Source organism: Chelonoidis abingdonii, chromosome 8 (assembly GCF_003597395.2).
Source record: "Chelonoidis abingdonii isolate Lonesome George chromosome 8, CheloAbing_2.0, whole genome shotgun sequence".
Taxonomy (NCBI): Eukaryota; Metazoa; Chordata; order Testudines; family Testudinidae; genus Chelonoidis; species Chelonoidis abingdonii.
Window position 1 is genome coordinate 59,331,016 of NC_133776.1, and position 16,879 is coordinate 59,347,894.

At 46.5% G+C, this 16,879-nt stretch overlaps 1 protein-coding gene across 4 annotated transcripts in view; it reads left to right on the forward strand.

Moving 5' to 3' along the window:
* Positions 1 to 16,879, forward strand: part of TMLHE (trimethyllysine hydroxylase, epsilon) — a 36,479-nt gene that overhangs the window by 16,536 nt on the left and 3,064 nt on the right. For 3 of the 4 annotated variants that reach the window (XM_032772304.2, XM_032772306.1, XM_032772305.2), the window contains exons 2-7: positions 2,619 to 2,800; positions 5,958 to 6,134; positions 8,252 to 8,531; positions 9,973 to 10,092; positions 13,470 to 13,706; positions 15,614 to 15,752. In XM_032772304.2, the coding sequence (XP_032628195.1) occupies positions 2,620 to 2,800; positions 5,958 to 6,134; positions 8,252 to 8,531; positions 9,973 to 10,092; positions 13,470 to 13,706; positions 15,614 to 15,752 (1,134 nt within the window). In that variant the 5' untranslated portion in view covers position 2,619. The remainder of the gene's footprint in view (positions 1 to 2,618; positions 2,801 to 5,957; positions 6,135 to 8,251; positions 8,532 to 9,972; positions 10,093 to 13,469; positions 13,707 to 15,613; positions 15,753 to 16,879) is intronic. The other variant, XM_032772307.1, reaches the window with a different exon arrangement.

Genomic DNA, 16,879 nt, shown 5'->3' on the forward strand with positions numbered 1-16,879 from the left:
GGAGCAAAAACTCTCTAGATTTTTTTTTTTTAAAGCCAACATGAGAGTCTCAGGGATATCATCTCGGGTTCAGTGTGTACAATAGTAGGTAATACAGTTTGGATTTGTAAATTTTATAAATATCATGTAGTTAACTGCTGAGCTCAAGGTAGCATCTTTTGAAGACTTGTTTGCTGTTTTATTATTGTAAAGGTTTTTCACTCGATTTGGCTAATTCTCTTTTTAAGACTGCTGATGTTAGAAGTATGAAGTTTGTCCACAAAAACGATTGACTGTTGCTGGCTAGAGCCTGACGGTGGAAAAGCAGGCACTGTCATCTTTCCTCAGCCCTCTGCCAGGGCACCTTATTCCTGAGCTGCAGCACTATGTCTTGCCATTCTGGCCCCCGTTTCTCTTGAGCAGCTACTGGACACTCTGAAGTGAATAATTAGGGACTAGAATGAGACCTGGCTAACTTACTTTCATGTGTAGCCATTGCACTATCTCAGAGCTTGTTTAAACAAATGCTTAGTTTTCAGACCAAGCTGGGGTGTTGGCCTACCCTGTACTAGCCTGCTGGGCGCTAAGTGTCCATGTGAATCCTGCTACCACTCACTAAAAGTCCCCTAGTGCATACTGATCTACTCCCATATCAAGCAGCATAAATTAAAGCACACTACAAAACTGTATGTGGCAACAGGGTCTGCATGGATGCCTAGTGCATGACAGCAGACAGCCTACTTCAGGCTAGATTTACACTCCAGCTTGCCACAAACTAGTGTTCATTTAGACAAGGCCTTCCTGTGGCACCTGGCTCTTGGGAATGTTGGGTACTTATTTGTTTCAATCGTATCTGATTCACTAATTAAGTTTATGTAGGAGGGAGCATTATCGGATGGTCAGAGCAAGGGAGTTGGATTCAGAGGGCTCCTAGTTGTAGCCTCTGCTTCACAGTGACCTGCTTGTGCCCCAGTTTCCCCAATGTAAAATGGGAATACTTCCCAACTTCTCAGAGGCAGGGGAAGCATAGTTAGTCGTTGTTTGTAAAGTGCTCCTTGGATGAAAAGTATCCGAAGTGCAATTAATCTGACCCCTCCCGCTTTTTTTTCTTCAACTGTTATACATTGGACACCATTTAAAAACTTAACATTGGCCAATCTGCTGTGATTTCTGAACCATGGTATCACGTAATACAGGAATGATGTAGGTGGTGACTTTGGTACTAGGAGTGGAAGTGCATGCAAATTTTCAGTATCTTTCATGCTTGGGCACTTAAGGTGATAATTCAGTGGTTCAAAAGTGCTTGTCCCAAGCCACAGGCCTGTAAGGCAGCAGCATACTTTTCTCTTTTCCCTGCCTTCCTTCTGCCCCACCCTCTCCAATGTTGAGCCAAAACGCTTTGATTCTAAGATGAAAGCAGATGATTAGCAAAACAGTCTGCTTGCTTGCAGCCTGCTTAAGAGGGATTGTCAGGTTTTAGTAACCACCAGAATTAGCAACTTCCTGATTGTTTTCCTATTGTCTATGAATAATTTATGGACTGAGTTCAATTAATCATTTTACTGATATTCTGACCTTAGAATTCTGCAATCTCAAACAACTTCCATTTTACAAAGGCCATTCTGTTTGCTGTTAAGACTGGCAAGTGTTATTCAGAGAGATTAATCTAGTTACTTCCTCCGCTTAGCAGATAATCCTCAAAGGTACTTAGGTGCCTAACTGCAATGAGAGTTAGGTACTTACATACCTTTGAGGGTCTGGCCTTTGAAAACTTGCAGCCTCTGTATTGCTGCTGTTCTTACCAGCATCTGGATGTCCATGAGCAAGTAAAGCCTTAAGTGGAGATGCTGGAAACGAGATCAGGCTTCGTGTTCAGAAGAATAGAAGCGTATGGCGAATCAGAGCAGAGTTAGGGGAAACCTTCTTTTCTGATTGATACAATGATGAAGGAAACACCTGAAATGAGAATTAAAATGAAACAGATAAAAATCGTTTTCCGTAGTCTGCATCTCCTGCTTGATGCAGTTATATTTTCCAAACATTCCTATATTTAATATTATTGATCTAAAGCTGTTGATTGAAAGCACGGTAAAGGGCACCCAGATATCACTGTGATGGGTGCCCTGTCCGTGCTGTTGTGAAAACAGACGTGGATTCCTGCTGCCAGAGAGCAGCTGGGGGTGTTCTCATTTAAGCTGAGACACCTGCATGGCCGTGTAGTCACTTGAGAGAAGGTAGTAGTAGTAGCGTTCCAAGTTCAACAACAAAGCCGCCTGCTCAAAAAAGTATTGATCAAAACCCTGACGCACATTAAATTATTTTCACTGTGCAACTGATGATGTCTATGTAGATAGTGTGGGGCGCGGGTCACTTGCTGGTTTGAGCTAGAGAACATGGTAACTTGACACAACTCAGTGCTACTTCAGGCTTCACCTAAACTTGCTCCTGTTACTGTTACTTTCACCTCCCCATGCTTGTCTTTCATCTAGCGGTTGTGTTTTGTCAGTAACACTGATTGTAAACTATTGTGGGTTGGCCCTATCTTTGCCCTGGTTGCCACGTCTGTAATAAAAATAAATAGTAACATAGAACCAGCCATAGTAACAATGGTGTCTCTCCTTCCTCTTGAATTTCCCCAGTATGTGGTGCCATAGGTTGACGCATCTATTCTCCAGCACCCGGTGCCTGCTGAATAGAGGCAGTGGACACCAAATATCATGGCAGCCCCGTTACAGAAAGAGCCTCCCTGCTGTATCCCGTTGGCACCATATGGCCCCAGCATCTCTGAACTGTGCCTGGCAATTACATGGTGATCATTTAGGTAAGGGGGGAGAGTGTATGCGCATGCACGTGTGTTGGTGTGTGTCCACCTCTCAGTGTGGGTCGGGTGGGAGGCAGCCTTTTCTGATCGTGCTTTACAGTTCTGGTGCTCCCTCAGTCAAGTCACTCTTAATTTCCTCTAGTGTAAGTGAGAGTAGAGTCAGATCACAGCCCTCTTACTAAATGGTTTGGAGGTGGGCAGACTTTTTGGCCTGAGAGCTGCATCAGGTTTCGGGAATTGTATGGAGGGTTGGTTAGGGGAGGGGGTCGTGGCCCTCCTCCCTAACTGCCCCCCCCCGGGACTCCTGCCCCATCCAGCCCCCCCGTTCCCTGATGGGGCCCCCCCCCCGGGACCCCTGTTCCATCCACGCCCACTCCACTCCCTGACCCCTGACTGCCCCCCACTGCCCCATCCAACCCCTCCTCTCATTCCTGATGGCCCCTCTGGGACCCTCGCCCCATCCAATCAGCTCTTTTCTCTGTTCCCTGACTGTTCTGAGAAACCCTGGCCCTCGCCAACCCATCCAAGCCCTCCTCTCATTCCTGACTGCCCCCCACCGAGATCCCTGCCCCTATTCAACCTCTCTGTTCCCCACCCCTTGACCGCCTCGACCTCTGCCCCCCCCGCCACAACTCCCCTGCCCTCTATCCAACCCCTCCGCTCCCTGCCCCATTACCACACTGCCTAGAGCGCTGGTGGCACTACAGCTACGCCATCCGGCTGGAGCCAGGTCATGCCGTCGCCACCATGCAGCACAGAGCACCGGGTCAGGCTGAGCTCTGCAGGTGCACTGCCCCAGAAGCTTGCAGCCCCACTGCCCAGAGGCTGTGGGGGAGGGGGAACAACAGAGGAGGGGCCAGGGGCTTGCTTCCCGGGCCAGGAGCTCAGGAGCCAGGCAGGAAGGTCCTGCGGGCCGTAGTTTGCCCACCTCTGGTTTAGAGGTTTGGTTTGGTATTTTCAGGGACATATGGGACTAGGTCATCTTCATGCCCTAATGGTTTTGAGGCAGCCCAGTCTAGCAGGCTAAGGCAGAGTTCTAATCGCATCTCAACCTTGAGTTGCTGCGTGGCTTTGAGCAAGCCACTTCAGCCCCTTGTCAGACAGAGAAACAGACTGGTAAGGCAGCTGACAGACCAGTTAATAACCCCAATAGCTCCAGTGTTTATTGATATCTGATACTTCTTAGCTAATTTCTGCTCTGTTTGTTACCTGAAGGCAATTCACTATCCATGTGTAGCCTTTCAGCGCAGCCTGCGGGAATACGTACAGTCACCATGTCAAGATATACCTTGGGCATATCAAATGAGTAGGGCTCTACCAACTTCATGGTCCATTTTGGTCAATTTCGCAATCGTAGGATTTAAAAATAGTAAATGTCATGATTTCAGCTATTTAAATCTGAAATTTCACAGTGTTGTAGGGATCCTGACCCCAAAAGGAGTTGTGGGGTAGTTGCATGGGGTTATTGTAGGGGAGGTTGCAGTACTGCTAACCTTACTTCTGCGTTGCTGCAGGCAGCAGCGCTGCCTTCAGAGCTGGACAGCTGGAGTCCAGCTCTGAAGGCAGAGCCACCATCAGCAGCAGCGCAGAAGTAAGGATGGCATGGTATGTTATTTCCACTCTTACTTCTGCACTGCAGGTCCCTCAGTCAGCAGCCGCCACTCTCTGGCTGCCCACCTCTGAAGTCAGAAGAAGCAAAAGTAAGGGTGGCGTGGTATGGCATGGTATGGTATTGCCACGCTTACTTCTGTACTGGTGCTGGCGGGGTGCTGTCTTCAGAGCTGAGAAGCTGCCGACAGCCGCCACTGTCCAGCCTCCCAGCTCTGAAGGCAGTACAGAAGTAAGAGTGGCAATACAGCGACCCCCTCCCCCTCTAAAATAACCTTGCAAACCCCCCTGCAACTCCCTTTTGGGTCAGGACTCCCAATCTGAGAAATGCAGTCTCCCCTGTGAAATCTATATAATACAGGGTAAAAGCACACACAGGACCAGACTTCAAGGAGGGAGACCAGATTTCACGGTCCATGACGCGTTTTTCATGGCTGTGAATTTGGTAGGGCCCTACAAATGAGGCTAGTTTAGGGGACCTTTCTATTTGAAAGCGTCTCTTTTAAGTATGTAATTAAACGAAATTGCCCAGTATTTAAAATACCGTTGGTCCAAAGCACGATGCAATGCCCAGTTGCATATGGATCTGGATACTTGGATTTCAAAAGCCAAGCTGGACTAGAGGGGGAGGGACTCTCCTCTTACACAAAGACATTCTTAAAGATATCAGAGCTGGCTGAGACAGGTTTAAGCTGTTTGGGGATGGGAGAAAGGCAAAAGCACTCTGCCATGGCTGTGGGTTAAGGAATATTTCAGTGTCAAGCTTAGTGCCAGTGCACCAGTGGTTTTCATTGTATTCAGATGGGCCTGTTGATTTATACCTATCCTTTTTGGCTGGACTTTTTCCTCTTTCTGTATTTCTGTATAATTGCCAGTTAGCAATATGGTTTCAGCCATACTGAAGGGAGCATCTTACCTCAGATGGTTTCTGGACAGCACTTCTAGTCTGGTCTGTTAAGGAATAGGGAAGACAGAAATAAGTAACTGCCTAGGTACATGGCCAGCATGGCTAAGGCTGCAGTCTTCCTTCCCAGCAGTGTCGCAGGAGGGGACCTCTGGGCTCAGTGAGAATTGAACAACCTATAGAATATTAGGCCTGGTTAAAATAACACTTGCAAATATTCACAACACCCCTTGGCAGTAGATAGTGTGTGTGCAGTGGTTTGAGGGTAAATACTAATAGACTTTGTAGTTGCTGCAAGTGGGCCTTTACAGGTGGGGTTCTTAGCCTTTTGGGGTACACCTACATGGCAGCTGGGAGGTGTAATTCCCAGCTCAGGTGGACATAAATGTGCTAGCTCTGATAAAGCTAGCATACTAAAAATAGCAGTGTGGCCATGACAGCTCAGGCTAGCTGCCCAAGTCTGAAATCCTTGATATGTACTTGGGCTGCTGTGGCCGCACTGCTATTTTTGGTGTGCTAGTTCGCACAGCGCTTACATATATGTCTAGCTAAGTGGGGATTACACCTCCCAGCTGCAATGTAGACAAATCCTTGGTTTTAACTTGTTTGACCAAGGACTCTGATTTTAACTATCTATTTCCCCAGAGCTCAGGTATGCAGAGACCCTGATGCGTTTTGATTACGTGTGGCTGCGTGATCACTGCCGCTCAGCATCCTGCTACAACACCAAGACCAACCAGCGCAGCCTAGATACAGCTAGTGTGGATCTGTGCATCAAACCAAAGACTGTCCGAGTGGATGAGACCACGCTCTTTCTAACATGTAAGTCAAGAGAGTCTGCACTGAATGTTATGAAGGGGCCCAGCTGCAGCCACGGTAAACATTGTCATTCTGCGAGATGTCCCTAGGTGCTTTCTACAGTCAGCACATGCCTTAAATCATTTCCAGGGTTGTGTTGCTTTTAACTGAAAAGGAAACTCAGTTTGTTTTCAATGTGTCTAAAAAGCTGTTTCTCACTAGTGGAGATCTGAAACTTGGAGCTTGTCTGTATGAGGAAATTTACTGGCATAGCTATACTGCTAGAGTCATAGTGATATAGTGGCATAATTATAAATCCCCACTCCTACAAGAGTGCCTCTTTCCAGTTTAGTTTATACCACTGTCAAAGCAACATAAGCTAAACCAGAAAAAGGCACTCTTTTAGACTATGTCCACATTGTGTGCCTTACAGTGGCACTGCCAACAAAGCGCAGTCCACACAGGTGCTTTTCATGGGTAAAACTTTTGGGTGACTTTTTTTTTTTTTTTTTTTCCTCCACACCTCAGTCTGAGAGAAGTTTTTTACTGACAAAAGTGCAGTATAGACCTACACATAGTAAGTGTGTCCACACAGGGAGTTACAGCACTATAACTCTAGTGGTAAGCTTCTCTGTTTAGACACAGGCTCATTGTTTTGCATCTTTTTGCATGCACGCTGACAACTTGTTGCACAGTGGTTTGCAAGAGCTGAACTGCTGATTTAGTCTCTAAGAAACAATATCAATTAGAAACCTAGTCTATTTCAGAAACGTTTCAAAGTAGGTTCAGGTCCCACACACTACCTCAGTCCCCTGCCTATTCCTGTGATTGAGAAGCATGTTTTCCCCTATATACTGTTGCTTTCCTCTGTTGGTTGTGTTAAAAAGCTCACACAAATAGGAAAACATTTCAGCTTGACAACACTTTGTGTGTAGTCATTGCACAAAGTAAACAAAGTTCAAAATAATGTTTTTTCTCTTCTCTTGGATGTTCTTTTTTAAGAAGTAAAATAAAATTCAGAGAGGAGACTTTTTAAAGCATATTTTTTTAAATAGCACAAAATCAAACCTTCGTAGTCATAAAACAAATGGTGCCCTTTTTTCCCCCACCAAAAAATAAATAAATAAAAATCTAAATGAATGTAAGAACTGAATATAGGCATATGGTAAAGATTTCCCAGTGCCCCATGGGTGTTCTTTAGCTTACATTCTTGGGCTGATGGTAAGGCGATCCTGCTGTGGCAAAGAGTGCTGATGGAGCACAGTAAAGGGCTTACATTTTTATTACGTTTCCTGGAGAAGTCCAGGCTTATCTCTGTATTAAGTGCTGTTTTGGGAAGAGACCTAGCTGTGAACAGATGATTTGAAAACAGTGTGGTTCTAGCCTGTGCTATAGTTGTAAACATTCCCTCAGAATCTAAAGCTCTGTTTCCCTTTTTCCCAAAATATATTTTGTTTGAACAAGAGAAAATGCAGACACTCAACCAATGCATTAGAAGATAAACAACCTCCTTTCTTTTACATACATTTTCCCCCTTAATGTGAGGGTATGATCAGATCTCCTGTCCCCTACTTTATCTTCTACTAGTTGGTCTCTGCTCCACAGCTTGTCACTTTTTCTCCTGCTCTGAAGAGTGATTGTAGATTTGTCCCATTAGAGCTCAGTAGTTTATTCAGACCATTCCTGTGCTACCAGTGGCTGATTCCTGGTACATTACCAGTCTGTACTGTCTTAGGGGGGTTTAATGGATCTGATTTCAGGTTATAGGACTGCAAAGCTGATGCATTCTGTTCTGAACTTTGATTAAGGCACCACGTCACACCTGGGGAGATGGCCAGAATATGGAGCCCTAAGACTAAAATAAAAGTAATGTAGCTGGGAACTGGAACTTGTAATGCAACTAAAGGAGCCACCAGGTGCACTGAAATATGAAACAGCAATGTGGTGTATCAAATGCTCACTTTCTCACTGTAACCTCAAAGATAACTTCTTCATGTAACTTGTCCAAGAAAAAATCTAATTCCACAGTAAGAAGCTGTTGCTAGACAAAATTATAGTGACAACTACATCCCAATCCCATGTTTTAACTGGCTGATCACCCCAAAGCTCCAGTGGCAACAACGCTTTCTATTTTATCACAGGGCCAGATGGTCATGTGACCAGGTATGGGTTAGAGTGGCTGGTGAAGAACAGCTATGAGGGTCAGAAGCAGCAGGTCATGCATCCTCGAATTCTCTGGAATGCTGAGATCTATCAGCAAGCCCAGGTACCCTCCGTGGACTGCCAGAACTTCCTGGAGACAAAAGAGGGGCTGAAAGAATTCCTACAAAACTTCCTGCTGTATGGCATTGCTTTTGTAGAAAACGTCCCCCCAACCAAAGAGGACACGGAAATCTTAGCAGAGAGGATCAGCTTGATCAGGTAAGTAGAAGTGCCCTAAGGAAGGCCACATGCAACTTTCTAGGAGCTCCAAGGGCCACACACATAACGAGCAGATTGTAGTCTCTCCCTTTAGTATGAAGGTGCAGCCTTCTCTTACCCCCAATCCCAGAATATAACTCCAGTCAAGGTGAAGTATTACATACTGGGATCTGCAGTCTCTATGGCCAGGCCATTTGATTCAAGATGGAACATTGCACTGTAGAACCTGCCATGTCCACGGGCCCCACCTCCTTATTAAAGCTAGGATTATGGTATCATGGAGCTGCATAGGTAGCATCTGGCCACTGTTGTGCTAATGTGCAGAGCAATGAGTAAGTGCTGGACTGGGAAGATTTGAGCGTCACTAGGAGAGAGATTTCCTGTTTTGATATGAAGGGTTGGGAGGGCAGCCTTGGGCCTGGGAGCTGGAAAGATTAAAAAAAAAATCTGTAGTTGGCTCAAAAGGAGAAGTATGGGAAAGATATTTCAAGTGTATAACAAAACAAAAAAACCCCACTGGTCTAGCCTGGGTTTGAATTTCAGGCTGTCTCCAAACTGAGTGCTGTAGAAACAGCTTATGTGCCCCAGGCCATCAGCAATGCAGAGATTTACATCATGGAATTGCCACTCTTTTCATGCTGGTTAAGGAGTGGCATTGATGGGTTCCCAAGGAAGTCCTATATGTGTTCTAGCTAGGTACTTATAGGCCTCATTACTGTGGCACCCGAGACTCAGATCCTCAAAGGTATGTAGGTGCCTAACTCCCTTTGATTTCACTGGGAGTTAGGTACCTAAATACCTTTGGAGATCTAGGGCTGAGTGCTTTTCAGCTTTCTGCCACTACAATTTGCTTGTCTTCAGCCTATTTCCTCCACTGCTGGTCATCTTCCTTCCCCACAGTTCAAGGCTTGGAGAGTGGGTGTCGGATGGGAAACTCGGGGGGCCTTGAAACTCAAGCAGGGATTCTGTGCAATCCCAGAGGAGGTGGGTGGAAGGGAGGATGTGCTATGCGAGGGTCAGCATCTTCAGACTGTGGGAATGCCTCTCATGATTCAGGAGTGAGGCTTTTGTTGATTTTATAGGAATGCTGAAAGAAGAGATCCATTCATCTGCTTGAAGGCTGTTGGTTATGAGACTTCAAAGGCTGTCGGGGTTACGCAGGAGAGGCTGGAGCTCTGTTATGAGAGAGGGGGATTGAACACTTATAGTAGTGGAAACCCCTTCACTTGAGACATTAGTAATGAAAGTCACTTAATGTATATTATAAAATATGCAGCACACGATATTCTGACTTTCTGAACTTGTACACTTTGGGGGATGGTGACAGATACACTTATGAAAACATCTAGGATGTTCCCTAAAGCAATCTATGCCACACCAGTTGTGTTTACTGGCCTCTCTGGGATGTACACCTGATCAGATCCTGTCTTTTCTCTTCCAGGGAGACCATCTATGGTAGAATGTGGTATTTCACCTCTGACTTCTCCCGGGGAGACACAGCATACACAAAACTGGCTCTGGATCGTCACACTGACACCACCTATTTCCAGGAGCCCTGTGGGTAAGTGCTTGTGCTGGTTCCCAAAGATGCAGCTCAAAGGGCAAGAGTAATTTACTAGACTGAAGTTTCTAATGGCAGAATTTTTGATAAGTGGGTTGGCTGGTTCTAGACCTTAGCCACGCACTAAACAGACTAACCCATTCCAACAGTATAGTACTGCTGCACTGAAATCCTGTTTGAATCTGGCACCATGCTTTATTTTTTAAATCCCCTTTTTCCCCTACCTAAAACTTCCTGGTCCTTCAGGGACACATTCTTGTTGTGGGTTGCTCTTGGATGACTACATCTTGCTGTCCAGGTGACTCAGGTACTTCTTTGGTGCTCTTTTGGGATGAAGTTGGCCATACAACCATGTATAGTAGGCCCAGCCACCCAACTACCTTGCATTTTATGCGCTTTACAGCATTAGTAAAATTACTGTGAAAATCTGTGTATGGATTCCAGAATCCCAAAATTCACAAGTTGCATATTAGTGACTGATTGTTTGTAGGCTGTGATGTGTGGGTTGTGCTGGCTTATATGCCATCATTACACATGATCTGAGCAAGAACTTCAAATGAGTTTGGATTTACTTTCTTCCAGTGGTGTATTACTGTCATCAGTTAAACCACCTGCTGCTCGGACGCCTCAGTTCCAAAGCTCATGCCTGTCTCCGTTTTCAATATGTTCAGAACTGCAACATGCTCGTTAAATGCTCATTCCTAGACTCTGTGTTCACAAGTAGTTGTAGTCGCTATGATGTAAACTTTGTACCCTGTTTGTGATGCCCTGAGAGAAAAAGGCAGCTGGCCCAATGTTGATCACACTGTTGTGCAGGAGACTCAAGGCTTTATTTTCAGTCTCTTTTCATGGCAGGGGGCTGGGAATGCTGCAGACAGCTCCCTCAGTCACCAGGCAAAGGCCCAATTAGGGACCAGTGTTATTGACCACTTCTAAGTACGAATGTAAAATACTAAAATGGTTAAACGGTAAGCATTAGTCTCATTGGTTAACTGACCTTAACTGTCAACCCCCAGCCGCACGGGTCGGCCGGAGCAAGCAGCCCCCAGCCACAGCGGCCTCAAGCCCCCTCTCCCTTTAATCAGTTAACCAATTAAATGTTGTCATTTTAAACATTTAAACGGTTTACTTTGTAAATGGATATTTACATCCCTATTTCTAATCATCTGAAGGGTGGCAACTGCAGCATGGGGCTTTGAAAGTAGAGGAAGGAGTAATGGGCAGAGATCCTCTGGCTGCATGTGAACTGCAGAGCAGCCCTTAGGAAGGGTATAGGGAACCTACAAAACTGCCTGGCAGAATTAAGCTCCAGCTGCCCAGTTCATATCCCATGTACTGTCATGGCAATGAAGCTAGCACAGAACGTCTAGGTGGCAGGGAGTAACTTGCATAGCAGCGAGGGATGTTAAGTGAATAATGATTTATTAGGAAGCCCTGTATGTGGGAGAGGAGTACTTGAAGAAAGCACACATTGTGCTGGCACACCCTCACCCAGGAGCAAGGCTGCTCTAGTATGTTCTATGAACAGTTGGGCATTATTTTGAGACCTTTTTTGCGTAGTATATTCTGCACAGCTGATTTGATTAAGGAACTGTCCAATGAAAACTACACTGAAACAGATAGAAAAAAGTCCTCAAGAGTGAATGCCTTTATTTCTTGCAGAGTAGTAAAGGTTTCTAATTAAACCAGTAGCTGGAGAAATTGCTAATTGTTAGCTGTTGTTGTTCCTTTCTGCTTTGAAAGAAACCTGTCTCCCTAGTGTGTCACTGTCTGCAATGGCCTCCACCGTTATCTCTGGTTTTGATATCCTAAAATGAACAGGCAGTATTACCTCTAGGTGCTACAGGATGCTGACCTTTTGAAAGCCACAGTGGTGTCAGCTGTCTTGCTCTGTAGAAACTGTAACACAGTATTTTAATTCAGCCATGTCCTAATGCAGGGGTGGGCAAACTACAGCCCATGGGCCAGATCCGGCCTGCGAGCTGCACCATGTGGCTCGGCCCTGCTCTGGTGCTCCGGCCAGGGCACTGGGTTGGGGGCCAAACCATGTAGCTTGGTCCCACTCCAGCCAGGCCGCAGGGTCCGGGGCCACACTACACAGCCCGGCCCTGCTCTGGCCAGGATGCTACATTGGGGGCCACACCACACGGCCCAACCCCGCTCCAGCCAGGGTGTTGTGTTGGAGGCCACACCATGCGCCTTGGCCCCGCTCCAGGTCGGGGGCAGCACCAGTGGCCTAGCCCTACTTCGGCCGGGGCGCTGGGTCAGCGGCTGGACCATGCGGCTCAGCCTCTCTCCAGCCAGGCTGCTGGGTCAGGGGCCGGACCACGTGGCTTGGCCCTGCTTCAGCCAGGGTGCTGGGTCAGGGGCAGCACCAGCAGTCTGACCCCACTCCATTTGGGGCGCTGGGTTGGGGCCATACCACATGGCTCAGCCCCACTCCGGCACTCCAGCCAGGGTGCTGAGTCAGGGGCTTCACCGCACGGCTCCTGGAAGCTGCAGCGTGGCCCCACTCCAGCTCCTACACACTCCAGTGGGAGCTGCAGGGGCAGTGCCTGCGAATGGGGCAGAGCTCAGAGCTGTCTGGCCACGCCCCCACGTGGTAGCCAGAGAAGGGAAATGCCGCTGCTTCCAGGAGCTGCTTGAGGAAGGGATGCACCGCTCAGAGCCTGCACCCCCTGAGCCTCTTCCCACACCCTAACCCCCTTCCCCAGCCCTGAGTCCCCTCCCACTCTCCAACCCCCTCAATCCCAGCCCAGAGCACCTGCCTGCATCCCAAACCTCTCATGCCGAGCCCCACCCCAGAGCCCGCAGCCCCTCCCGCACCCTAACCCCAATTTTGTGAGCATTGATGGCCTGCCACACAATTTCTATTCCCCGGTGTGGCTCTCTGGCCAAAAAGTTTGCCCACCCCTGTGCTAGCATGTCCTCTAATCCCTAGTAAGAGGAGCCATTTCAGACTTCAGTTGGGGCAGAGAAAACAATGTACTAAATAAACCTGCAGTCTTTAATTAATAACTTCAGTTATAGGATTGGGTTTTAGAATTTCACAACTACTTATATATCAGGGTTAAATACTTCTTAACATTTTGCATTGGCTGGCTCTGTCCTCATTCAGTGAAACATATACCTAACATAGTAAAACAGCAGCATCTACCACTTGCTATTCGGCCATGTCAGTTCCCTGGCAGGTGTCCCAATTAAATGAAGTATACTATAAAAGAGACTCTGAAGCTGTCATGAGCTGCTTCTTTTCCGGGTTCATTCCCCTATCTTGGCAGTTATCTTCCTATAACAACCCACATGACTCCGTTATCTACCATATGACAGCCTGACTGGATTTTCCTTTGTGTTGTGTGTTCTCTCCCCCCTTGCAGTATCCAGGTGTTCCACTGCCTCAAGCACGAAGGGACAGGTGGCAGGACGCTGCTGGTGGATGGCTTCTACGCAGCAGAGCAGGTTCTCCAGCGAGCTCCTGAAGAATTTGAGCTCCTCACCAAGGTGCCGCTGAAACATGAGTACATTGAGAATGTTATGGGCTGTCACAACCACATGATTGGGGTTGGGCCAGTTTTGAATATCTACCCCTGGAACAATGAACTCTATTTGCTCAGGTGAGAAGTAATGGATCACACCATTTTGAGTGGGTTGGGGGAGAGCAGCTATTAAAGGCATGTGTGGGTTTTCCAGCACGCTGGTCCTGTTGCACAGTGTAGACTGATAGAACCACTCTCTCTTTTACATCCTGCATTTTCTCCTGCCGTCCCAGCCACTGAACCATGTACCAGTGCTGCCAGCTCTTCTAACTGGTACTTTAGGCTCTCTACCCTATCTTTTAAAGATAAGCCTCTGTTTTGAGCTCTGGCAATGCCACTTCTTGGCCATCTCCCATTCAGCTGCTAGCTGTCTGCCGTGCAACAGAACAGTTGCAGGGCTAGGTTTGAAACAGCCTTGGCTCTAATATGGGTGACAGCACAAAGGGCTGTAAGGGAGGGGACAGACTCTGTCTACAGGCGAGGTTTTTGTCTGAAAAATGAGGACAGTTGCCCAGAAAGGGTGGGAGCTACTATTCTAATCTGAATATTTTACGTAATTCTCACCAACTTCCACACACACATTTTTCAGTGGTTACCCATGCCATTCAGTATAAATGTCTAAAACAATTACATGTGGCAATTCCATGCCTGCCAAATTTGCTAACTAACAATGGGGAGGTGTCCAGGGAATTTTCAGGGTACTGTCTCCTGGGCAAGCAGCCACAAGTCCAAACGCTCTGTACATTTCAACGGAGAATTCTGGCTCTTAAATCTCAGACTGCAAGTAACTGCCAACCCCAGTGCACCCACCCATTGCCGTGCACAGTCATCTTTCTGCAGCGGGACTGCGGGTGGCACAAGTCTTCCTCTTCAGCTGAATCCTGCACTATTTAGGTCAATGAGAGTCATGCCATTGACTTCAGTGCCAGCAGGATCAGACCCCTTATACATAGGTCTTTATGAATTTCCACCTTGTCTGCAGGGAGGTGGGGTAAAACTTAGCCCAAGTTTTATTGAGTCTTTGATTCTGGTTAGAATGCAAGCTGTCCAGCTTGTGCTCTTTACTTTGGATGATGATCAGTTGTGTTTGCCATCTCTGTACCTCATAACAGCACCTGAGATGAACTATAAACATTCAGCCTTGCTCCCTGTACCTCTATTTCATTAAACTTACGTAGCATTGAAGCAGGCTTCCACTGATTGTTTCCTACTGAGGATGCTGATTGTTCAGTTTGTTCAAGCACTGGTATTCCCAAAACAGTGTTGAGCTAGTCACTGACTGGAGAATAAGATGATAGATTGCACATGCACTTCTGGCACAATCTTCTTTTATTACGACAGGAGGAGTTTAAGGTTCTCCATGATATATCAGGGTTGATCTTCCACTTAGAGTTTAAACCCATGTATCCCTTGACATACAGGTCACTAACCATGCATCATTTTTTATTTTGTTCCTACTTGCTAGCCATAAAGAAATAATCACTCTGGTGTGTGGGCCTTTTGCTGGCTCTCTGCATTGGGTGAATTTCACCCTCTCAGCATTCCAAGCTGGCAAATGAGTGATGTTGCCTGTGTCTTGCACTGCAGTGCTCTAACTTCACCCTGCACCGGGTAAATTGTCAATTGTAGTTTAAAAAAAAGTTTTTATAAGAATCTGGTCATTTGAGGCCAGCAGGTTTCAAAAAAATCCAAAACAAAATATTAACAGAAATGTGGTGTGGTGTGTTTTGTTTTGTTTTGTTGTTTTTGAAAATAATTCAGTGAGGATAGTTTTGTTTGGATTTAAACTTGTTCCTACCTAAATCCCCACTCTTCGCTCACCTCAACCCATAACATTTACTACATAAATACAGAGCAACTCCAATGCGTTTTTGTAGCCTTCCTAAAGACGTCCTTTGTGCATTTAGACTCTAGAGGTGGAATATCTGGCTCTGCTCTTCTCATAGATCCATGGTGACTGTCTCTTCTGTTTTGTTCTTACCCAGGTACAATAACTACGACCGAGCAGTCATCAACACAGTACCTTATGATGTTGTGCATCGCTGGTATGCTGCGCATCGCACACTCACCACAGAGCTACGGAGACCAGAAAATGAACTCTGGGTCAAACTGAAGCCAGGCAAGGTAGTCACAGGTTGGGGAAGCATGTGAGCTCACTGCATTGAGGGAGGCAGAGCATTTATTTAGCTATAACAGGGAACTGGCAATTAAGACAGCTGATCTTTCCCCTGACTTGATGTAATACTTTGGATAAGATCCTCATGCCTCAGTTTCCACCTCTCAACCCTGTGGTAGGATGCATTGTATCAACAGCACACAAGTCTCCATTGCATACATTCTTACCACCAGAAAAAGTGGGGCAGAGGGAGGATGTGGCCACATGTCATAGCAAAAATAATGGGAATTCACCCAAAAACAGTGTGGGAGGAGGGCTGCCGCAGATGGAGAAATAGATCTCCTGATCTGTGAAGTAGGGCCAATAAAAATACCAGTGTGAGATAGGTTGTGAGGGTTAATGTGTGAAGTGCTTTGAGGTCTTGTAGAAGTGGGAGGTCTTATTAATGGAAATATATGAAACATGTGGAGGGCATCTGAGGAAACAGATGAGACCAAAATTCCTATCAAGCTCCATCCTCTTGGGCTGCTCTCAGAGTCTTGCACTGCAAACAATATATAAAATCAATATTCTCCCACCCCAGACATGACTGAAGTGTGTGGTGCACAAACCATGGAAACAGAAAAAAAGAAGGCTGCACCCCAGGGTTTACAATGCCAAAGATGTGCTGTGCTTTAACTCCTTGTCTAGCATTACAATTACAATGCACAGAACCAGACCATGTTACAAGTGTGCAGATCCTAGGCGTGTTTTGGCCCAGCGGACACATCCGTCCAAGCCTATTGAAAAGGTTTACATATACACAAAACAGATTCAGCCAGGGGAGATTAGTGTCAGAAAGATGCTACAATCTGCGTCTGCTCCTGCATGGCTGAGGGGAGGATGTGCAGCCTGAAAAGTGAAGTATGGCAACCCCTGAGGTTAGTGTTTGTGCCCCTTCCACCCTCTCCCTGTTACTGCAGAAGGACAAAGGATGCGAGGTTTATATTGCTGGTGAACTCTGCCAACAGACCACTACCATAGAAGCACAAGCAAATGGTATAGACTGTGCCAGTACTGTCTCATTGTTTCTTTGTACTCCGTTGTGTGTCTGTGTTATCTGTCATCTCTCATCTTCGACTGGAAGCTCTTTGGG